The following is a 24,206-nucleotide window of genomic DNA, read 5'->3' on the forward strand; positions in this document are numbered from 1 at the left end:
AACCGCATCAGCCGCGGAGTCAGAACATAGAACACATACAGTACAGGGAGGTTTCAAAATGTCTCCTTACTCGTTTTCTGAAGGTTAACCAGATTTTTCATTCACCTTCAGAAATTAGCGAAATGAGATTCTCGTGACCTCCCTGTACTGTATGTGTTCTATTTTCTGAATACTTGGCTAAATTTTCCAGAAATGTAGACTGGTTCCGTTGTAAGACTGTATGGTACCCTGTATACCAATGACGTCTGTATGTGTTTCATCGTAAAAAAGAAAGAAAAAAAAAAAAAAATCAACATGGCAGCTCCCGGTAAAGAAGGAAATTTTTCTGGCCGTGGTTCGCCTCAGAATACTCTTATAATACGTCACCTTCCAAGTTCTATGAACTCTATGGAGAAACAAGACTTCTTGAAGTATTTTGGAGCTGAGCATGCCAAGGTCTTATCCAATTACGGGAGAATGGTGAGTTTGAGTTTGTAGGTCTAGTTTCCGGACACAAGATTGTACATATCACTATGGTATGGGGGTCTATGTGTTAAATGACTATTGTATGTTAATTTTTATTTAGAATTCAACATTGTGACATAATGTAAGTACATCAGAAAGAGCTAAAACAAGCATTACAACGATGTAAATATCTTTGGTAATAAAAAGTTATTAACATTATTAATATTATTAATTATTATAATAATAATATTAACATTAAACAAATTAGTATTGTGTTAATTATATAAAAGATAAAGTGTGACCTTTTCGGGAAGTTCCGAAAAAAAAAAATCATAACTTTTTTGATAATCTCTAAAAATCTGTACTCCTAAACAGTACTGAAACAATAACTTCTTCAGTTAAGCAAAGAAAGCCTTACTAGCTGGCCTGACACCGAAACAGGTCAACTCGTACCCAAGTCAACTCGTACCCAAGTCAACTCGTACCCAAAATTTTGTACCCAAGTCATCTCGTACCCGAGTCAACTCGTACCCGAGTCAACTCGTACCCAAGTCAACTCGTACCCAAGTCAACTCGTACCCAAGTCAACTCGTACCCAAGTCAACTCGTACCGTATAACGTACAATGTATGCAGAAACGGAGAACTCCCGTGCGGCGTGATTTTATATAAGCGATAGGAAACCGTGTTCTACTTACTTGCTTCATAACATAATTTCGTTTTTAATAATGTTAGATCATGGAGGCAGGATTGTTAGATGTCCCTTTCGTTTCTGGGTGTTTTATGGTAGGCCTCATTTCCAGGGATATATCCCTTTTCCCCTTGTTCAAATACAAATATGTAGGCCTAGCGTGTTTACAAAGCAAACAGAAACACAGACTTGATAGAAATTTGCCAGGGTAACATCATTACAAAAGAGTTTTGGCCTCTGAATTGGCCTCTTGGGGGATGCTCCCTTTTGTGCTTTGGTTTAACAAGCACACAATCATAGTCTCCCTGCCCGTCAATCCTCAGTCCATCAATGAAAGGGACGTCATCATAGCTCATGACCGCTCCTTTTGAACCGGGCCGCCCACCATGAACACATCGCTGAGGCTTTCCAGAAGTTGCAAGAACTTGCAGAAGACCAAGCTTTAGTCAACCTCTGCAACTATATGGCTGCAACTTGGTTACTGAATTCCACGTGGGGTCCAGAAAACTGGTCGGTGTTCATGCGGAGCATCCGCACGAACAACGACGTGGAAGGGTGGCATCGACGTCTTAATGGGCGAGCTGGGAGACACAGCGTGCAACTGTACTCGGTGATGAAGCTGCTGCAGCAGGAAGCTTCCCTTGTGACTGTACAGATGCAGCTGATCAAAGAGTCCAAACTGCAGCGGTACCAGAGGAAGCAGGTCAAGGCCGTCCAGGGGAAGATTTTCAAGCTGTGGGACCGCTACCAGTCAGGAGAACTCAAGACTTCAAGCTTACTGTCCGCCTGTAAGCACCTGACAGGCCCACCGATGTGAGGTTACCTCCATTGCAAATAAACAAACCGGCTCTTTTCAGAGCCACCACATTTCGAAAAGAGAGATATTGAGCATCATTCGTTCAAACTGAATAGAAATACAAATTTGCGTAATTCTGATTATCAAAACAAAAACTAATTTTAAAAACAAAAAAAAACACAAAAAAACATTTCAAACCAATAAAACAATATTGGTTCATTACTTTTTAGATCCGATAGAAAATACACAAATACGCCACCACAGAGCCACCACATTTCGAAAAGAGAGATATTGAGCATCATTCGTTCAAACTGAATAGTAATACAAATTTGCGTAATTCTGATTATCAAAACAAAAACTAATTTTAAAAACAAAAAAAAACAAAAAACAAAAAAAAAACATTTCAAACCAATAAAACAATATTGGTTCATTACTTTTTAAATCCGATAGAAAATACAAAAATACGTGTTTCATAACTTTTTCCCAACCCAGTACAATTTGTTTGAAGTTGTAATTAATTTTCCCATAGCTCCATGATTTTCCCAACCGAAACACTGATCCCTATTGCGTTATTCGCGTATGTATTCCTCCTGTTTGTTACCTGCAACATGAAAAAGAAAAACAACAGAAAACAAAATTATTGCAAAAATAAATAGGTAATAATGAATAAATGAATATTATCACTATAAATATGATTATCGGTATTTTTGCAGACAGAGAACACCAACAACCTAGAAAAAAAATCTTGGGTACGAGTTGACTTGGGTACGAGTTGACTTGGGTACGAGATGACTTGGGTACGAGTTGACTTGGGTACGAGTTGACTTGGGTACGAGTTGACTGGGGTACGAGTTGACTGGGGTACGAGTTGACCTGGGTACGAGTTGACTTGGGTACGAGTTGACTTGGGTACGAGATGACCCGAATTCCCTGACACTAGTTGCGATAACGTAACCCTCCTGCTGATGGCGTAGCCGGAGGGTTACAAAGCAGACGCAATGTGAGCAGGGCGAAATGGTTAAAAAATTACAATTTCGGCAGCTAGTCAGCAGATTTGCTCCATTTTTACCACTTTTGAAATTCATGACACAAATTCTAGAAACACGAACTTGATCCTCAATGTCTAATGAATCCTACAATATCACTCAAAACACCATTGAGGATATAAATTAACTTAGCTGAAGTTCAGATTACAATAATGGTAAATTAGCAAGACATGTAAATAAGAGATATAATTTAAATTGTCTCAATAACTCTATAATTAATCCTAAAACGTAAGGCAGTTTTCGCCATACTATGAAAGTAAAAAAACACCCTTGTCACACGAAGTTGTGTGCTTTCAGATGCTTGATTTCGAGACCTCAAATTCTAAACTTGAGGTCTCGAAATCAAGTTCGTGGAAAATTACTTCTTTCTCGAAAACTACTCCACTTCAGAGGGAGCCGTTTCTCACAATGTTTTATACTATCAACCTCTCCCCATTACTCGTCACCTAGAAAGGTTTTATGCTAATATTTATTTTGAGTAATTACCAATAGTGTCCACTGCCTTTAATTTGTTGTTTAAATCTACTCCCAAATATGTGTGGTTGATGATTTTTTTCTAGTGTTCAGCTTGATAACAGATTTTTATTTCAAGAAACTCATGAATGCTTTTGTTTTGTTTGTTTAGTAAAGTTGTAAATAAATCTTTGTTTCTAGTGTTCAGCTTGATAACAGATTTTTATTTCAAGAAACTCATGCTTTTGTTTTGTTTGTTTAGTAAAATTGTAAACAAATCTTTCAAATTTGTTTTGTGTAGAAACATACAGCTTTTGCTTCATTCAAAGACCACAGATCTGCAGAACAAGTAAGTAAATACAATTCATATCATACAATGAATGTTTTTGTTTTGTCTGATTATAGTTGAGGCAGCAGTTTATTGGGAAGGAGGCTTGCTTCCAAAGACTTTTAAAAGAATTGTCATACAAAATATGAGCAAAACCATTAATTGAAAGCAATCTGTAATATCGGTATTTTTGCAGGTTCATAAATATTTAAAATAGATTTATTGTTATTTGTTTTTAAATTCTAGGCCCTTTCCAGATTGCATCAGTTGAAAGTCTTGGGTCATACACTTGTTGTGGAATATGCCAAGAATACTGGCAGTATTCCTGAGGCTGAGCTAGCCGCTGACACAGAGGACAGGTAAATCAATTCACTTCAAATTTTATTTAAATATATACAGTCAACAATTTTTTTTTTTTAACTACACCATTATGGAGGTCGGAATTCCCATATTGTGCAATAACTATTTGAACTTGAACGTAGAATGCTCAATGTTTACCTCATTTCTCTCTCATTAGGTAGGTCTCGTTTTTTTTTTAGGCTTCTAGCTGGTCCTATTTTTGTCATTATTTCTTGGCCATTAACTGTATATTTAGCTCATTACTGGTGCATTTTTGCATTTTCTCCTCTAGTGTTTTGTTTTATGTTGTTTTTGCTTATTATTATTTTCTTTTTTCTAGGGCTGTTTCCCACAAGCCTTGGCCTATTTGAACAATCCCTTAATCAAAACTGATATTATCACATTTTTTCAGTATCATTGGTTATGTTTACTCATTGCTTGTGTTGTACTACTTTATTTTTGTCTATGATTCTATCTTTTCTTATTGTGAGTACGGAAATAAATGTTGAATTGAATTGAAACCATTTTATAGCAATGTATGTTTGTCTTCCTTATATTTAGATGTAAGGAAGGGACTATTTCTAGAACTGATGAAGATGGTATGAAACAAAGCAATGAAGGAGAACGTCAATCGACCGTACTCCAAGAAGAGATGAAAGGCCTTCATCAAAGACTGATGGGGTTATCATCCAATCATGGGTAGGTTGAAGAATCAAATAAGATTCAGCCCATAGACCAGACGATTTGTAAACATTACCACTGATAGCCCTCCTGGAGTCGATTTCACAAAGAGCTAGGACAAGTCTTATCTCGAGTTAGAACGAGTTACTCGTCCTAACTTAGGACTAGCTGTACGTTTTAAATATCTCCTTTATGTAGGACTTGTCCTAAGTAGGGAATAGTCCTAACTCTTTGTGAAATCGAACCCATCAGAATCAATTCAAGATGTTTAAATTGCATCGGGAAAAAGAATCTTAATTTTGGTTTTACCCTTACACTGATGTGTTAGCACTGTATACTCGGTACTTCCTTGATTTCTCTGACAAATCCACAGGCACATTACTTGGGTGGGATTCAAACCAACGACCTTCACAATTTTAAAGCAGTGTCATACTAACTAGACCACCAAGCATGCTTGTATTCTTGGGTTGGGACACACTTCAGAGTCAACGACAAAATTCACCAGCTAACAACACTTTATAAGATGACCAATGGTGTAATCAAAGCCGCACACAGCCACATTTTAGAATCTAAACCGCAGAGGGCAAGAAAAGGCAACGACAATCAGTTCAAAATTTGTGATCAGAACAAAAATTCGAAGTTCATGGTGAGAGACTTCTCTTGAAATATTATTCCATGAAATGCTTTTCTTTTTGAGAAAACATTAGAACAATTTTCAATTCTCGATATCAAGAATAACAGATTTATTTTAAACACATGTCATGACACAATAAAACGTGCGGAAACAAGGGTGGGTTTTCCCGTTATTTTTTCCCGACTCCATTGACCGATTGAGCCTTAATTTTCACAAGTTTGTTATTTTATATTTAAGTTGTGACACACAAAGTGTGGGCCTTTGGACAATACTGTTTACCGATGTTGTGCAAATGCTTTAATAGGTTTGCGAGCTACAGTGCTTAAGTTGATCTTTAGGCATCTTCCTTGATGAAGGTTGTTTCATCACTCTCAAGCATTGTTGTGATTTATTTCATTCTGCTTAGATTTGATGTGCCACTGAATCCAACAGTTCGTTATCGCTACCCTGCACCAACTGTAAACATCTTAACAAACATCATCAATACCTTGGCATCAGCTCCCAAGTTTTACACCCAAGTACTTCACTTGATGAATAAGATGAGTCTGCCGGCTCCATTTGGTCCAGTCACACCTACTCCCCCACTGGTGAGACTTCTAGTTAATGTTAATATGCTATAAAGTATTTCTGGGGTTTTTTTTTCTGTTTTTTTTTTTTCTTTTTGAGTTAAAGGCAGTGGACACTATTGGTAAGCGCAAAGACTAGCCTTTGCAGTTGGTGTATCTCAATATATGCATAAAATAACAAACCTGTGAAAATTTTAGCTCAATCGATCATTGAACTTGCGAGATAATAATGAAAGAAAAAACACCCTTATCACACGAAGTTGTGTGCGTTAAGATGGTTGATTTCGAGACTTCAAGTTCTAAATCTGAGGTCTCGAAATCAAATTCGTGGAAAATTACTTCTTTCTCAAAAACTATGGCACTTCAGAGGGAGCCGTTTCTCACAATGTTTTATACCATCAACCTCCCCATTACTTGTCACCAAGAAAGGTTTTATGCTAATAATTATTTTGAGTAATTACCAATAGTGTCCACTGCCTTTAAATGATTTTGAATACTTAGAACTGGATCATTTATATTAAAATCTTTGTAAAGATCAAGTTAATAGAATGTTGTGTAAAAAAACCCACTTCTTGATAACATCTGCTCAGAACTATAAGGTCATCAACGGCAATTCAATATATGTTGTGATCAAAGATCCTTAAATGAAAAATGCATATAAATCAGAAAAGAAATAAGTCAAAATTAAAAACCTAATGTTTTACTTCGAAAACGAATGTTTCTTTTTGCAAAAACAATACTTTGATGACCTACTCTTGATGAATAAACCCAATTTTCCAGGAGATCAATCATGCATAAGTAGTTTTACAATATCCATACAAATTGAACTAAGAACCTTTATATTTCTGATCAGACGATATTTAAACTATTTATCAAAATAACACTACATGATTGAATGGCATGTTATGGCTGAGGGGTTGAGAGCACCGGATTCAAGCTCTGGTGTTTGATCAGCAGGGTGTGGGTTCGAATCCCGGTCGTGACACTTGCTACATAAAATTGGGGAGGTAGTGCTTTCTGCTCTACTGGCCAGGCTTCGGACTGATGATACCCAAGCCTACATTCGTATGGACTGTGAAAGGGGTCACCCTGTTTCAGCCCTAGGAATAGGTGGCAACGGCCTCTGGACAAAAATAATTGTAGCCCACATCTTGAAGTGGCCTTGTGTGTCTGGCGACTTGCATAAAAAAATAAAAAAAAAATAAAAAACAGACATAAGAAGGTTAGGTCACAATATTCTGTAATTTTAATTTTGCAATTGATTAGACCCAAATTATTTATTTTCTATCAGGCAGAGGATACTGTACTGCAGCCCTCTATTGACAGTAATCGGTCAGTCATGGCTATGGATGTATCAAGTTCAAGTGATGAGGAATCTGAGATTGAGAGTGATCCGGAAGAAAGAGAAAAGTGAGAAGTTTTGCAATGTCTTCACCCTTATTAGTCTTCATTATTTTATTATTTATACAAAGCTTTTAAGGTATTTAAAGTTTGTAGGGTGTCATGGTCGAGTGGTTTAGAGCATCAACTTCAAGTTCTGGTGGGCAAGTCATCGGATGTGTGGGTTCGAATCCCGGGCATTACACGTGTGTCCTTGATACTTTACTATAATTGCTTCTGTCCACCCAGGGGTATAAATGGGACCTGTGTGGGTAGAGTTGATATTGCGTTCTAAAAAGCCTTCTGAGTGCATAGCAGCTTGGGCTGTATACTCCCCAGGGAGCTGAGAAAGATTAAAAGAATGTGGTTGGCGCAATCACCAGGGCACTAGTGTAAAGCACATTCAGCGCGTCTATTGTAAAATTATTATTAGTAGTTAAATTTTGTATTTCTACTTGGCATTTTTTTTCAGAACGGAAGAAGTGAGAGCGTCCCTGAAGAGGCCCTTAAAGACGAAGCCTCTGCAGCAACCAAAGAGACATAAATTGCAGTCCATTGCACCCCCTAAGAACCCACAGACTGGTCCGCAGACATCTCAACCAGCTAAGGCAGTCAATGTGTTTGAACAACCACTGATGGCAGTCAGCAAGAGAATTGAGTTCAAGATAACAGAGAACATCGGAGGGTGTGTGGAGGGCCAAACACAAGCTGTGAAAGGTGAAAACAGAAATTGTATTGTATTGTATTGTAACAAAAAAGTATGATTTTAATTGATGAACATGTTATACCTGGTAAGTACTGGTTATTCAATCAATCTTGTGTCCATGTCCTACAGCCTCATGCCACATGTGGTTGGTTTCGCTAGGCCAGCCAAGTTGTTGGGCCCAGGATGATTGAGGGCAGCCTCTAGATCTCTTCCAGCCAGGAGCTGGTGCTGACCTCCCCTGGAGTTGATATGGTTACTGGTTATTCTCTATGACCAATTTGAGTGGTGGGCAATAAATCCAACAATGCCACTCTCTGATTATGGAATCCAAAGCAGGAACTCTAAACAGTGTCCCAGCCTTCAAAGAGTCTCGGAAGACCAACCTTTAACCCTTCGTCTGTAGCTGGTCGACAGCATCTTTGTACCGTCTTGTTTCTTTTTTCTTCAGCGCCTTGTATCCTTTGGCAATTTGGCACTTTGGAAATGCAGTTATTATTAATGGGAAGGTACAATGTATTTTGCTTGGAGTGCTGAGCCAAAATTATGAGTCCTGGGCAGGCCAACCCAGCACTGCCTACCATGACTACAAAACTGGGCCCAATTTTATAGAACTGCTAAGCACCAAAATTTGCTTAGCATGAAATTCATAAAAACGGGATTATCGACTAAATTTCCATTTGTAGCATATTGCTTGTTACTGGTATTCAGCTGTTGTTTGCTTATCCTGAAAATCGCGTGGAAATTTGGCTGGTTGTTCTATTTTTATCAAGGAAGAAATTTCATGCATAGCAAATGTTTGTGCCTAGCAGCTCTAAGAAATTTGGCCCTGGTGGTGAACCTCCTCCATTAAAAGATTTATTTACATGAAGTCCTTTTCTTCGTAGATCAATCACTGCCGGGTATCTATGATCCATCAGTGGCTGATACTTCAGAGTCATCTCAACAAGTCTCAGGGTTTGGAACATTTGAGCATCCAGTAACTGAGAAAGATGAAGCTCCTTCCAAGAAGGGTTTATACGAAGCTGATGATGAAGATGAAGATGAAGATGTTGAGGAGGAATTGACTGAGTTCATATCCAGAAAGGAACTCAGAAATAAACTTCCATCAGATGGTAAGTATCTTGAGTCTCAGTTTCTTGAAGATGAAGATGTTGAGGAGGAATTGTCCGAGTTCATACCCATAAAGCTGGAAATCTAGGGTGGAAGAAGTGCGAAGGCATTGGGTAGCTGATGACAGTGAAGATGATCGAAGGGATAAGAGATCTTGGAAATAAACTGAGGCCAAAATTATGAACAACTTTATACTTTTTGTACATCTTTTACACTCTATCTCCCGGATGGTTTTCTTTTCTGTCTTTTCTTTTTTTTTTAGAAATAAAGAGGCATCCAGTATTTAAGCGTTATGAGAGGGGTGAACCTACCACAAGGCTGTACCTTAAAAACCTAGCTAAAACAGTCGAGGAAAAAGTAAGTCTAAAAACCTATTAGTTTCAGTGAACTTTACTCACTGCTTTATTTCAAACGTACTACCCAAGTCAATATAAAGTGTTCAATAAATTTGATTCTACAAGTTATATTTTAAATTAATTATTTTGTTGTGATGGACTAGCGAAACATGTAATTTGTTCTGATTTTTGGCACATTCCTTTTTTGTGTTATATTTCTTCAGGATTTGAAGTATATCTATGGTCGTTATCTGGACTGGACATCGCCAATTGATAAAGACATGTAAGAAAAACATCAACATTTAAAACTGTTAACACTGTCTCTACCCATAAGCCTTACAGACACAGAACGCACCTCTAAAAAGCGTGTGACAAGTGTCAACCATTTTAAAGGGTCAATTCCTTTGATTATAGACATTTCTATCCCAATTTTTGTCAACCGTAGTTGGAAAACTATGTCAACTATGGAAAGGTCTATACAGTGTGTATTTTGAACCCCGAAATGGGGGACAAGATAATAGTATGTTAGTGAGTTACGTATCATGCAAGGGGTCAACACCAGGTTGTAAATGTAAGCTTTTTAAGGCTAAGTCACACCAAACTAGTTCTCAAGATGTCCAAACCCATCCTAAAAAAATCGTACTCGATATAAACCACAAGGGAACTGACTGGGTAAATTTGAAATGATTTTTGGGGTTGAACAAAGAATTTACTAGAGTGGGATTCCAACCAACGACCTCCGGATTAACGTGCCGGCGCTCTACCAACTGAGCTATCTAGCCCTATATTGGCGTTGTCCCTATTTTGTCAATATCTTTGTTCGGGGGTGCCAGTCAGAAGCAATACAACCATTGCCGTGTAGCCAGGGATTACACCCAAATTACAATACAACCTGGGAAGCGGCAGCCAGTGGACCGTAAAACGGATTTGGTCTAGCTTTTATAACTTGGTCAGAATTGTCTATAATGTGACCCTTGTAATAATTTCTAGCAACGAGTTAGGTCTGTCTGTAGTGAGAACAATTCTGTGTGATGGGGGGCTTTAAGTTTTTCATTTCCCCTGCAGCTTATTATTTTCTTGATGGTTTTCATTTAGGTTTACCATACAGCTGATGACCCAGGGTCGAATGAAAGGTCAAGCTTTTGTTGGTCTACCCAGCGAGTTTGCTGCTGACAAAGCATTGAAGGACACCAATGGTTACATTCTACAGGGCAAACCCATCGTAGTGGTATCCTTTTCAACTGCTTGCATTGAAAGCTTGCACTTTTCAATTATTTTTTATAAAATAAACTTTCTTTAAGCCATTGGACACTTTTGGTAATTACTCAAAATAATTATTAACGCAAAACCTCACTTGGTGATGAGTAGTGGGTAGAGGTTGGTAGTATAAAACATTGTGGGAAACGGCTTCCTCTGAAGCGGGGTAGTTTTCGAGAAAAAAGTAATTTTCCACAAATTTTTTTTTCATGAGCTCAGATTTAGAACTTGAAGTCTCAAAATCAAGCATCTGAAAGCACACAACTCCGTGTGACAAGGGTGTTTTTTCATCCATTATTATCTTGCAACTTTGAAGACCAATTGAGCTCAAATTTTCACAGGTTTGTTATTTTATGCATAAACCCCCAAAAAAGTAATGTCTTCAAGAAAATTCTCTGTAGTTTCTTGAGTACCCACGAGTACCAACACAGTTGTCTTGGTTTTGCCTGAAAACATTCCTCACAGACACAGCATTGTAAAGGACAAACCTTTTGGCAATCTGTTCATATTATTCTGCCTTTCTCGCCATTTATGTATGAAAAGTCTGTCCAACAGTCCCGTTACAAACAATCATCTTGAAGATGATCGAAGATGATCCCCAGTTATTACTGAAATACAGAGAAATTTGTTTTGATTTTTATAAAGAAAGAAAAAGTGACAAAAGCTTGACGAAACGCTTTTCTTTTTGCTACCCATTTGTATTGAAATGTCACACATATAGCCCCAACAGTGTGGACAGACCCACTTGCTTCATGGCAGACTCAACCAAAAAGAAGCTCATGTAAATAGTTATTTGCTTGTTCTCCTTAACTGAGTTAACCATCAGCAATTTGCAAGATCTGCTAAGTTAAAGGAGAAGGAGGTCCCCAAGAAGAAGACAACAAGGAGGGAGATTTGAAGGAGAGGAAACGCCAAGAATTTCATCTTTGAGAGGGCAAGGCCATTCTGCAAACAGCACTTCCGCTGGAAAATCTTGAAGTATATGGGAAATCTCCATGTCACTGTTCGTGGTTTGAAATGTGTGGCGGTAAGACTATGAGAATAAAGGCAGAGAGTTTCATCTCTGAGAGGGCAAGGCCATTTTCATTTTCCAAACAGCTTTTCTGCTGGAAAATCTTAAAGTCTATGGGAACTCCCATGTTGGTGTTCTTGATTTGAAATGCGTGGCGGTAAGACTATGAGAATATATGCAGGCAATTTCATCTTGTAGAGGGCAAGGCCATTTTCATTTTGCAAACAGCACATCCACTGGAAAAACTTTGGTAAACTTTGGAAGGGGCAACAGAGACCATGGCCGCTTAGCTATTACTCAAAGTGCTTAGCACCACACACCGTCCTGAAGGGACTGGTGGCCATAGGGAAGACTGAATTTCACTAAGCACTAAGATTCATCTTGGGATTATTGGCATAAATGTAGTAACCTGTATTGTGAAACCACAATTTGCTTAGCAATTTAGATCAATGCTAGCTCAAAGCTCTTTGTGAAGTCGGTTGTATAAAGCGCTTTTCTGTGTACACTGTGTTTTGAGAACACCTTCAATACATTCAAATTCAAAAGAGATAACTAATAAGAATATCTAAAACGCTAAACATTGACACATCAAATAGTGTTCATTGAAATCAAACTGTTTTTTTTTATTGTTTTCAAATAATGACAGAATACAATTTTAATTTTCTTTTTAACTGCACACAAACATTCTTGTCATTTGATTGGTAGAACAAGTTATCCTTAATGTTGCCCTGTACATGTATACTGCCGCTGCAATCCAATATTAAATACAGTCCTATATGGATAATTGTAGGATGCTTCACAGCATTGTTTCCAAAATATTTTTTTCCTACCATTTTTTTTTAACGAGGCAAGGTCTTATCACGAAGTACAAGGTTGGTGCGTACATTGCGTACAGTGCGTACAATTCTATTTAAATAGAATTTTCAGAGCATAGGCCGTACATGTTTTAGTCTCTATTTTGTTTTCATCGGAAACAAAATATTTCAAATGACAAGGATATAATATGAGACTTTAATAAAACAAATATTGAATGCAGTGTGTTCATGCAGTGTAGCCGAATATAACTATTCTGTGAAATCTGGGCCCAATTTCATGGCTCTGCTTACCGTAAGCACAGAATCGCCGCTTACGGAAGTAGAGAATTCTGTGCTTATGGCAAGCGTTTCTCATGGGTTAGCGGCGAATGTTTGCTTCTGGGCGTGCGTACCCCACGTTACCAAGCATTCTAGGTCACAAGGCTAGCGCAGAAATCAGGTGCTTGCACGTAAGTGGGGAATCGTGGTCGAAATCCCAGAAATCGGCGGAGCGCATAGCTATGAAATTGGGCCCTGGCTGTTCCATTTCACTCAGCTTCGCCTTCTGAATTTGAGTAGTCCAGATTTCACAAAGTGATTGTATTCAACAACGCACTCATCTGCATTCAATATTTGTTGGTACAAAACATTCTTTTGTGAAATTGATTTTTATTATGTGTGTGTGCAGTTGCCAACACTTTTTGAACAATTCAGGAAATATACATACAGTCATTTTGTTTTTTACAGTGTAAAATAAACGTCACTGAAATCAGCTTGGAAATATCCCTAAACTATTTCTAGAATCTTTCATTATTGCTAACCTTCAGTTGCCCTTTTCAAATCACTACGACCACCAATCATAAGCAGGAAGGGAAAACAGTCTGGTCCTTTTTAAATAATGATGGATATTACTACTGAGTACGAGGTATAGTGTTTCCTGTCAATACAAAATGGGTTAAACTGTCATCACAACCCAGCCATCAACAACTACACTTTATGAGTCGTTTGGAAAAGGAAAATGATTTTGTCAAGTATCCAACAGTATACTAGGCTTACAACTTATGGTCTCAATAATCTAGACTTTTTATACCTTCAGGAATAAACTCAAACTTTCTTTTCAATTTTGTTTTTCATAACTCGCTTATGTTTGGTCTACATCCAGTGTAAGGTCTACTTTGGTCATGACCGTGGTTTTAGTTTGACCACCTCGCAGTCCAGCCAGGAATGTCTGGGGCTTGGGAACGTTGCTGAAACTATCCGTCTTAGTTTGACTTGCAGTATCCCTGAAGAAAAGAGAAAAAAAAATAAGATTAAGATTATAATTAAGATTAACATTAAATTATGTTTAGATTATGAAACACAAATCTTAATTTTTTTTTTCAAAGACTGATAATTTTCAAAAAGTTCTTCGCAAGTGCTTTTGGTTATTAAAGTCTACCCATGAGTTGCTATTAGTTACTTCAACTTTGGCAGGTAGACTTGAATGAAACCCATCCCAAGTTGGCCATTAGTTTGAGCTACTTGGGCAGGTAGACTTGAATGAAACCCATTCCCAGTTAGGCATTAGTTTTAGCTTCTTACTTGGGCAGGTAGACTTGAATGAAAGAATCTACCCAGCCTCAGTTGGGTATTAGTTTGAGCTTCTTCCTTGGGCAGGTAGACTTGAATGAATAGTCTACCCATCCCCAGTTGGGTATTAGTTTTAGTTGGGCAGGTAGACTTGAATAAAAAGCCTACCCATCCCCAATTGGGTATTAGTTTAAAATTAAAAGCTACTTACTTGGGCAGGTAGACTTGAGTGACATTATCTCGTCTGAGATTACTCAAGTTGGTCTGCATAGAGTGAGTCACCTTGTTACGCAGGTTGGTCTGAAGAGAAAACAAGTACATTCAATTTAATTAGCGATGCTGGGTTTGAAAATTAACGAACCTTCTCGGCCTCCTTTTTATGTGAGAATTTTACAAGTTTTATCTAAGAGAGAATAATGAATATAATAACATGCAATAGTTGGAGTACTTTTCAGGCATGATTTTTGGTTGTTGGAAAAAATATGTGAGAATTTAATTGAGCATAAGGGCTGTCCTACATGTAGACAAGATGTATGGCTCTTATAATAGACTTTCATGCCTTTTAAGAAGAAAAAAATGTTTTTTTCCCAAGTGCAAACAAAATTGGAAATCAGACTAAAGAGTGGAGGATATCATTCCCAACTTTTGTCAACAATTTTGTCACCTGTAGTTCATAATAATTTAGGAGTGTTATTTTAAAATGTTTCTTCAATGATCTTGCAAATCTAAACTGTAATGATTGGCTTACCAGTTTGATGGCTTTTCTTCTTAGCTCCCATTCATTCCACTCATATGACTTTACGATGTTAGACTCTATGGGGTGAACTTCAGTCTGCACTCCCATATCACATTTAGTTATTGGCTTCTCTATCATCTGACCTTGATCCTTGCCCTGTACATAGGTCAAAAGTCAAGGGGTCACATTATAGGAATCGTAAGGATAAAACTTTATTTTGACATTGTTAGAGATGACTCGTTCATGAAATGATCATCAAATGTATTCCTTTGGATTCTTAAACCTGACTATCAGGCCGGTGATATTCCTCAGAAAGTCTCAACTTCTAAATCAATGTCAAATTTTAACACATAAAAATAATGAAACATATTTTTCTTATGATTTAGCTTACTCTATAGGACGGCATAATAATATAGAGATATGGACTTAAACACCCTGAATGATAGACACTGTACAAAGCCTTTGAGAAAGACTCTGCTTGGGTTGAAACGTAAAGCAATTAACCAATTGTTTGCATTTAGGTCCTATTGACCCCTTGCGTGCACGTCACATGCGGCGACTGATGCCACGCTCACCATGTTGGTGGTCAATAGGTTCACCTAAAATGCGCACTTCTCTGAGTAACACACATTGACATTGACCACCAAAATGGCGCATCCAAGATTATTCTGATGATGACTTCAGATGAATGGGGTCAATACCATCGGTCCTTTTGGTTGGTAAAGCAGTTTTCAACAGCTAAGCCTATCTTCGCATATTAAAAAGCTCTTTTCCCTCTGACCGTAATAAAATACACAGTTGACTTTAACTTGAACTGACCTGAGTGTAGGGTGTAATAGTAGCAAACTGAGCGTGTAGCTCCAGCAACTGGATTAGTTCAGGAGATATCTTAGCACACTCTGCTACATGTTGGATATACCTGAAAATAAGCAAATACACACTTTCAGTAGCTATCAAAGGAAGGAAGGGTCCCCGTTTGGTTTTTGTCACACTATACGGCTCTCTTAATATTTATGCATGAGGTACGTCACAATGCTAACCCAAAACGAGGCGATGGGCGCAGCCACTGCAAGTGATGGGGGACGTGCGCCCATAGCCTCAGCAGCAACCAACCCTCAGAAATCTGAGAAACATTTAAATCATGCGCAAATCGTTTCTCAGATTCATTTTTTTTTTCTTTTTTTCTAATCAGTTGGAGCGTTTCAGACGAATTAATTTCACAGGAGGCTTACTAGTATTTCCAAGTATTACTAGCATTTTCAGATAAAATTACACACCATTTTTTGGTGGTCATAACCAAAAGATGACCCTACCTTTCACTCTGTAATTAGCTTTCTAAATCCTCCACAATCCATACCCGTGTTGAGTCTGGTTTTGATGGATTGAGAATTTTACAGCAAAGCTTTTGACTCTTTACCCTCTTATCTATGGGTGCGTTCTCTTAGCTTCCCTGGGTCGACCCCAGTCTGCCCCGGTATGTTCAAATACCTTTGACAGGGCTCACCCGGTTCAACCCCCAGTGCCCTGCTTGTGGAGTGGTTCTGGGGGCGACCTGAGGTGCATGCCGTCACCACGAGAGGGCGAGTGTGATCGTTCGATTAGCTCGTCAGGGGCTCAACCGAGTGAGCACCGGGGGGTAGACCCAGGGAAGCTAATCAAACGCACCCCAAGATTGGTCCGACTGCAAATCTCAACAAGGGATTATTGAGTATCTAGGGTTGAGAGTCTTCTAACCCTGATGAGAGACTCACCTGTTGGGATCACTGGCAAACTCATAAGCTGCTTCCTTTGATGAGAAGACATAGTAGCGATCATTATAGCGTAGTACTCCAATATCTGGATTACCAGGTAACAGCAAACGATCAAAACGAACCAATGCCCAGCCGCAGTAACCCTGAACATCAAGTAATGAAATGGATTGGGTTACAATGACATTCGTTGCATTGTGATTGGTCAATACGCAATGGGGCAGAGCTTAGTGGATCGGTCTTTTGTAATACTTGCTGAGATAATAAAGTAATGGTGCGGACTTACCCGATATTGAAGAGGAAGTCTCTCAAAGTTCTTTGTAGTTTCTGGGAATAACCATTCTACTCGCTTAAAATCAGAAGGTTGTACACGGTGTTCATCCCCTGTAGTCTGACGTAAAGGAATTCAATGGAAGATGCATTTTGTTAAAACATAGATGTGTTTTCGATTGAGGAGAAATTGTTTAACTTATAGAAAGATATTTTTTGACTCATGACTATATTGGGTTTTTGGTTTTTTTTTAACAGAACTGGGGACAGTACTGATTTGGTGCTTACACACATTGGTAAATGGTAAAAGAAAAAAATAATACAGTTGAGTCAGTTCCAAAAGACATTAATCATAAGTTTGTACTACATGTAGGAAATCTTGAATAATTTGTATGACGGTTGTTTTTTTGGAGTCCTAACTCTTTGATTTCTTGAAACTAAAGGTATCAATATTCATACATCCTACCTCTCTAATTCTCTCCTCATCTGATCTGACGTGTAATCCTTCCAGGAAAGGGACCATCATCTCGGCTGTAAATACATCCTTATGTCCCTAAAGAGAAATCATTTAAATCAGGATTGGTACTTATGAAGGGCTTGTGTGCTTGGTTTTTGAAAGGGAAATGGCAACACGGCATTTTCTCTTTGGTAAAGGACACCCTATGAGGAAATTGTGAATCTCTACTGGGGCATATCAGGGGCATCAAGGCAATGACCAGGGGGGCACGGAGGCAATTGCCCTCATTGCCTCCATGAAGTATCACGCCTGCAAACTTGTATTAGCACGGACTGTTAAAACACTAAAAACAATATGTAAGGTACTTAGAGTTTCTGCGCCAGGAGTGTCACCTTGTGACAGACATGGCTCATTATAAGTCTTCAATAATATTTATAATAGTTAAAAATAGTTAGATATATAAAAGTTTAAAAAGTACTCTGTAATAGCAAATCAAATAATATAATTATACAAAAAAAAATTGAATATATAATATAAACATTTATGAAAAGTAGTACAATTCACAGGCGAAATACGAAATATAAAAATAGCACGATTACGAACATACCTTTGTGAAAGGGTCCAAGCTGGCCAGAATGTTACTAAGAACACTCAGTAGAACCATCTCATCTTGAAAACCACTCCAGATATGAGCAAGATTGATGAACTGAGGCTAAATATCGTAACATGAAATGGAAAGTTTACAATGTCAAATCATTACAAAATGTAAAAAAACATACATTTCTATCTAAAGTAGCTTTCTCATTACAGTGTCTATGGCAGACAATACCAAGTGTAGGCTAACCCAGTGACCACCATTCCAAAGCACTAGGCCAAATTTTACAGCACTGCTTAATGGTAAGCAAATTTGTATGCTTATAGCATTTCACAGGTTAGCAAGAAAATTAAGCGACAGTCTTGGACTTTCACTATGGATTTGCATTGTGACATCATTCGTTTTCGTGCAGTAAGCACTGGAAGGTTTACAGCATGCCTTTTTCTTAGCATGGCTACGAAATGGAAATCGCAGAGTAAGCACAAAAGCGATTGTTAAGCAGTTCTATGAAAATGTGCCTTGGTCAATGATCAGCTGCTGTTGACAGATTAACGATTGAAGTTTCTTTTGACTCTAGACAATATTGTAATCTGAGACTGCTAGACTTACATAGACTTGTGCTGTAGGGACGGCAGTCTTAGATTGTACAGTTGCCTGAAGCTGTTCAAGTCTGGATCCAAGTTGGGCTTCTAACATCTCTACCTGTTGAGCACAGCTTATCACATCATTCTAAAAGAAGCAAAATGAAAGAGAGATTCTTTAAGGAACATGCAATGTTACATCTGGTGAAAACCATTAGGGCTAAAGAGATACCTCGGCCTGATTTCACAAACATAGCCCTCACTTAGGACTAGTCCGTGGACACTAGTGGAGTTAAAAACCTAAGGCTAGTCGTAAGTTAGAACAGACAAGACTAGTCTTAAGTCAATGTGAAATCCACCCCTGGATCCGGACTACTAGACATGGTTTCAAGTTTTCCTTGAACAAGGCTTTCAGGAGCCTTCACAGCCAATTCTGAAACAACAAAAACAGCAGGTAGACGACTTTAGCCCAGTTCATACTTCCTGAAAATGCAAATGCAAATTTTGACATCAATTGACTTCTGCTCAACTCCTGCGAAACATTCGCTGCAAAAGACAGCCATGTGACAACAAAATTTGAACCAACAATGGAGTATGAACCTGGCTTTACTGTTAAAGCAGCTGTCTAATACTGCGGTATTGAGACAAGTTATATTTCAAAATGTCCCAAAAGATTGCAGATACTTACAAGAATGATCCTAAGAAATGACTCATGTTGTCGAATGTTTATAAGAGACTCTTTCAGTGCTTTGACGGATGGTCCTTCTGTTACCTCCCCTGCCATAATCCTCTCAATCAACGCTGGAAAAGTGGAGAGAAAAAAACCTTAGTCATTTTCAAGAACCTGAAAAGTAGCTTATATTTATTTCTCTTCTTGTCGAGTCGCTACACAAGTCCCCGTCCGTCGCTGCACACAGGCTTTGGCACAGCAGTTCACAGCTTGGGGTTGATTTCACTGAGAGTTGGAACTAGTCCTTACTTTTAGGGCTAGTCCCTGGAGATATGTAAAACTTAGGGCTAATCCTAACTTAGGATGAGTAACTCGTCGTAACTCGAGACAAGACTAGTCCTAACTCTTTGTGAAGTCCACCCCAGGTCATCTTGGTTGCATGGCTCTAGAAGGAGTGGGCAGACTAGCTGGTGTTCCATTTTCTGTTCCTGGCTGCATTCACAAGCTGTTTGTTCATCTACGAAACCCCACCTCTGCATTTCACTATACAAAACCAGAACAGGCTGGGCTAGGAAGACAATTCTCCAGAAAACTTTTTTTTTTTACCTCTGCATTTAAGATGCTCTTCTAACCATTTGCTGATTACTTCTTGATTGGCAGTTACTGAAATAGTTTACTAAGATGGTTAAGGATCACTTTACCTGTATACTTAAAAGCAACATCACAAGATCGCTGAATGGCTGTATCTACATTCTGAGTAGTGGCTGGAACCGCCTCATTCAAAATGGCAGGCACTGAAATCAGACAAAACAATTCATGAATTCTTGAAGTGTTTTTCTTTGCTACGGTTTTTCTTTACTATCTTTCTATTACACTGAGCTACAAGATTCACAATAAAAGAAAGTCCCATGATTCACAAACCCTGGAAATTAAAGCTATATAATATTTTTGTTTCTGAAAAAATTATATATTCAGATGGAAGAAGATGGCGACCAACTCACAATCATCAATGCCTTCTCCTCCTTTCCCACATTCTTTATTAAAGAGGCGGATACCGGTAACGATCTGCGTCAGTTCAACGAGTTGTCTCTCTTTGTCTCTCTTGACTAGTGACATAAAGGTACCAAGCTCAGTCTGTGGAAACACACTCTGTAGGGCAGCTACAAATAAAACACACAAACATTCATTAAAGGCAGTGGACACTATTGGTAGTTGTCAAAGACTAGCCTTCACAGTTGGTGTATCTCAACATATGCATAAAATAACAAACCTGTGAAAATTTGAGCTCAATTGGTCATCGAACTTGCCAGATAATAATGAAAGAAAAAAAACATCCTTGTCACACGAAATTGTGTGCGTTTAGATGGTTGATTTCGAGACCTCAAGTTCTAAATGTGAGGTCTCTAAATCAAATTTGTGGAAAATTACTTCTTTCTCGAAAACTATGGCACTTTAGAGGGAGCCGTTTCTCACAATGTTTTATACTATCAACCTCTCCCCATTACTCGTTACCAAGTAAGGTTTTATGCTAATAAATATTTTGAGTAATTACCAATAGTGTCCACTGCCTTTAAATTTCAAAAACTTTAATTCATTCTAACTGAAACGGGAGACTTTTGGACAGTCCTTTTTCACAGTTCTCGACAGTAGTGCGCATGCCCAAACCTACACGCGCAATACTGAGCAAGTGTGCGCATGCTCAGAGCCGCAAAAAAAAAAGACCTTTAGATCTGCTGCCGAAAGCGTCTCCAATTGAGTTAAAACTTAAGTAAAAAAAATACCTACAGTTTTAAATAGACAATTTTTAAGTGTTGACAGATGATCAAAGAAACTTCAATGGGGTTTTCTAATTCGTATGACAATACAATGCATTCCTGAGACATTGTTCATCACATGAGGAATGATTCAACGCTACAAGAAGGTCAAACATGTACCTGTTGCCTCACGAACAACAGCAATATCTGTGGGTGAGCCAAGACCTGAACGGAGCAACACTGCGGACACGATCTTCCTGTAGAGACTTTCAAGTTCCTCCCTAGTGCGGGCTCGGCTATCCGTTATCTCACGAATTACTGGTGTAAGACGTTGCTCCAAAACACGTCGGTGTTCATCCAAGAAGTCCGCTACAATGGAGGTAAAATAAAATGAAATGTATTCTGTATAAGAGATGTATTTTGTTCAAATAAGTCCTACTTTTTTTTATTAACACAAAGCAATAAAAGTAAATATAAATATAAATAGTAAACTTGCGGGTACAACCAAGAGCAAAATCTCTTTTGAAGGAGTGGTGGCTCTGAAAAAGCCGGTTTGGTCTCGACGCTTGGAACAGTATACTCTGCTCGTCTTTAGGAGAAAAGCAATAAAATTCATCACAAGACAACATTTTCTGTTGTACCATACTGATTTGTATTGAAACATCACACTTTACTAAGCAACTACGATTGATTTGCAGTTAAGATCAATCTTAACTCTTTGTGAAATCGACACCCTGGCAACCCTGGCCTTTACTTACCTCTACTGGTGTAGTTCATATCAAAATAAACCTGCATTTTCACCGTATCCAGAGCTGGTGATCTTGTATCCAACAAGTGATCCACACAAATCTATTGAAAGAAACAAGACAAAAAATAAAAACACATATTAAAGCACACACTTTTATAACCGACTAGTTGATACATAATACACCTTTATTAAAAGCAAGGAAATTTTGATTTGTAAAGTTAAGTACTCTATTTGAAAATATTGGTGACAACCTCATAGAAAGTATGTTAATGAAAATTGCTTGTAGAACTCTAAACCAATGCGGAAAATGTAAAAACCCTGCATATCTTTTATAAAAGTCTAGCTTTTCACCCCGTCATCAACTTGAATGCTTCTCTTTACCCTCACTATTTGAAAAGAGAGATCATCAAAGATTTAATTTACTATATAATTAAAACGAACCATAAACGGACCTTTATTAGCTTTTGGACGTCATCTTTAGTAAGTGTTCTGTCAACATTGAATTCATTAGCAGGATCCAATACAACAGCTTTAACCATGAAGGCTACCAGCGTCTCGGAGACTGCTTGTCCTTTGCTGGCACATTCCTGGGCTATTTCTCTAATGATGTTTTTAATCACACTCTCCGCCTGAGCCCGAGACATTGTGTGGCTTTATGTATTTCTAAAAGCTGTCGAGTGAAGGAAAACATAAATATTTACAATTTAAAAAATTGTTATGATGACGATGATGCCAAAATATAATTTCTTGTAAATATTAATTATTTTGTTTTAACAACTTTGATTTATACATGTTGTATTTGCTAGTTTTCCTGATTCTGGTAAATTGTAGTATAATACTGTATTTTTGTGAATGTTTTATTGTCTTGTATCTTGGCCGAGTAAATAATAATAATAACAACAATAAAAGAAATACAACCCAGCTAGTTCAATTTGCAAATTTAATAAGAGGGTCAACAAACTATCCCGATGGGCATGTTCCCTCAATCATCCACACTGACTTAATAAATAATGTCTTAGATTGGAAATAATTTCCACTCTGATGACCATTTTTATGCTTGCAATAAACCCGTTTCAGTTTGATCATGCAAGAAGCAATTGTTTTTCTTATGGCAACAATTATTATTGATATTACAAAACTAATATAAATTAAAAGTATCCTTAGTTAGTTCATGTTTGCAGTTTGTAGGTCTAGCTAGTAGTAGTTGTTGTAACTTACTTCTAATTGAAATTCTTTTAAAAATCTGCATCAATCAAATTCAAAACAATACAAAATTGAAAACATGCAAAAATAGTTGCAAATCCAAAATGCATGAACATGAATACATGACATTGACAATGATCTATCAATCAATCATGCGAGTACATAAATACGGAATCTACTGAATTAAAAAAACTATCACTCTCAGCAGGCAATACGCAATCCAGTCAGTAAATAAATTATAAATAGAAATCAGCCAAATGAATGAATATGCCTATCGTTTACTGCTGTCCGTGAACTGGACCACAACAACAGAATTAGCAAACACTAACGTAACATTTATTATACCTCTATGATGACATTTCAAACAAGTTTAAATTATAGTATTATACACATACTTAATATCAATGTTAACTAAAATATTTGTTTTATATCAAACCGTATCAGATGAACGGAGAAATTTGGTCACTGCACTGCAAAAGATGACATAAACATCGTAGCTGACATTAACCCCATGGAAACTCCAAACAAGTGATTTGATTGGATAGCCTGACGTCACCTTTGACCTTAACCAATTTCATTCTCAAGATTGATCGACCCCTTCGCAGTATTTCATTGCCTTTGACGGTATTGCTTCATGCTTTGAGAGGGACACAACAGTGGGTCTGCGATTTCCATATCAAACTATCAGAATAAAAAACAACACAATTTGTGAAAATATTCAGTTTATTTTTATGCCTGTGAAATAAAACCCGGGATAAGAACTAAATTTTGATAGAGCGCCACCGTGCGGCAGCAGTGAGATAACCGGGAGCCATCCGGGAGCCCTTTAAATCTGCGCGCGCACACTACGGCCTTTACGCACTGGAGTTTCAACGAGGCCCGCGAACCAAGAAAAAGGGACAAGGTAAATTTCCATTTTTTCTTCATTAACCAAAACTTTGCCGTCATTTAAATCTACACAACATATCTTCACGTATTTCTTGTTTGAAAAATTAAACTCATACTCTTGCAAAGTTTAATAGCCCTCCACAAATTATGAGTTTATTGTTTGGTCAGAAACGGATTTGGTTTTTTAAAATGGCGATTTTACCCGCCGTACGTTGTTGCACATGAGTACACGCCCATCGTAGGACAACAATCTGACACATTTTCAAAGGATATTTGTGTGTAATTGAATTATCAAGAAACCGTATAATTTTTATACGGTCGAAGACAAGAGCAGGCACTTTTATTTGTTAACTGAATGTTTAATTAAGTTAACAAGTAAACATGATAAATTAAACAGATACATAAAATAAAAGTTAA

General features: G+C 37.8%; 2 protein-coding genes across 2 annotated transcripts; one reads left to right on the forward strand and one right to left on the reverse strand.

Moving 5' to 3' along the window:
- Positions 1-51: 51 nt before the first annotated feature.
- Positions 52-12,264, forward strand: LOC139940419 (RNA-binding region-containing protein 3-like). The gene is made up of 12 exons (XM_071936654.1): positions 52-459; positions 3,730-3,777; positions 4,003-4,115; positions 4,657-4,794; positions 5,817-5,997; positions 7,268-7,386; positions 7,829-8,073; positions 8,947-9,174; positions 9,435-9,529; positions 9,732-9,790; positions 10,603-10,735; positions 11,591-12,264. Exons 1-12 carry the CDS (start codon positions 250-252, stop codon positions 11,660-11,662), a joined length of 1,641 nt encoding a protein of 546 aa, XP_071792755.1. The 5' UTR covers positions 52-249; the 3' UTR covers positions 11,663-12,264.
- Positions 12,265-12,374: 110 nt separating this feature from the next.
- Positions 12,375-23,494, reverse strand: LOC139940416 (cilia- and flagella-associated protein 206-like). Its single transcript, XM_071936650.1, has 16 exons — positions 23,338-23,494; positions 22,151-22,368; positions 21,709-21,799; positions 21,131-21,319; positions 20,198-20,356; positions 19,898-19,990; positions 19,215-19,327; positions 18,555-18,674; positions 17,958-18,062; positions 17,360-17,446; positions 16,910-17,014; positions 16,627-16,769; positions 15,695-15,794; positions 14,888-15,031; positions 14,351-14,439; positions 12,375-13,853 (listed from the first exon to the last, which is right to left on the reverse strand). The coding sequence occupies exons 2-16, from the start codon at positions 22,340-22,342 to the stop codon at positions 13,712-13,714; spliced, it is 1,872 nt and encodes a 623-aa protein (XP_071792751.1). The 5' UTR covers positions 22,343-22,368; positions 23,338-23,494; the 3' UTR covers positions 12,375-13,711.
- Positions 23,495-24,206: the final 712 nt, after the last annotated feature.

The sequence above is a fragment of the Asterias amurensis genome, chromosome 8, assembly GCF_032118995.1.
Source record: "Asterias amurensis chromosome 8, ASM3211899v1".
Taxonomy (NCBI): domain Eukaryota; kingdom Metazoa; phylum Echinodermata; class Asteroidea; order Forcipulatida; family Asteriidae; genus Asterias; species Asterias amurensis.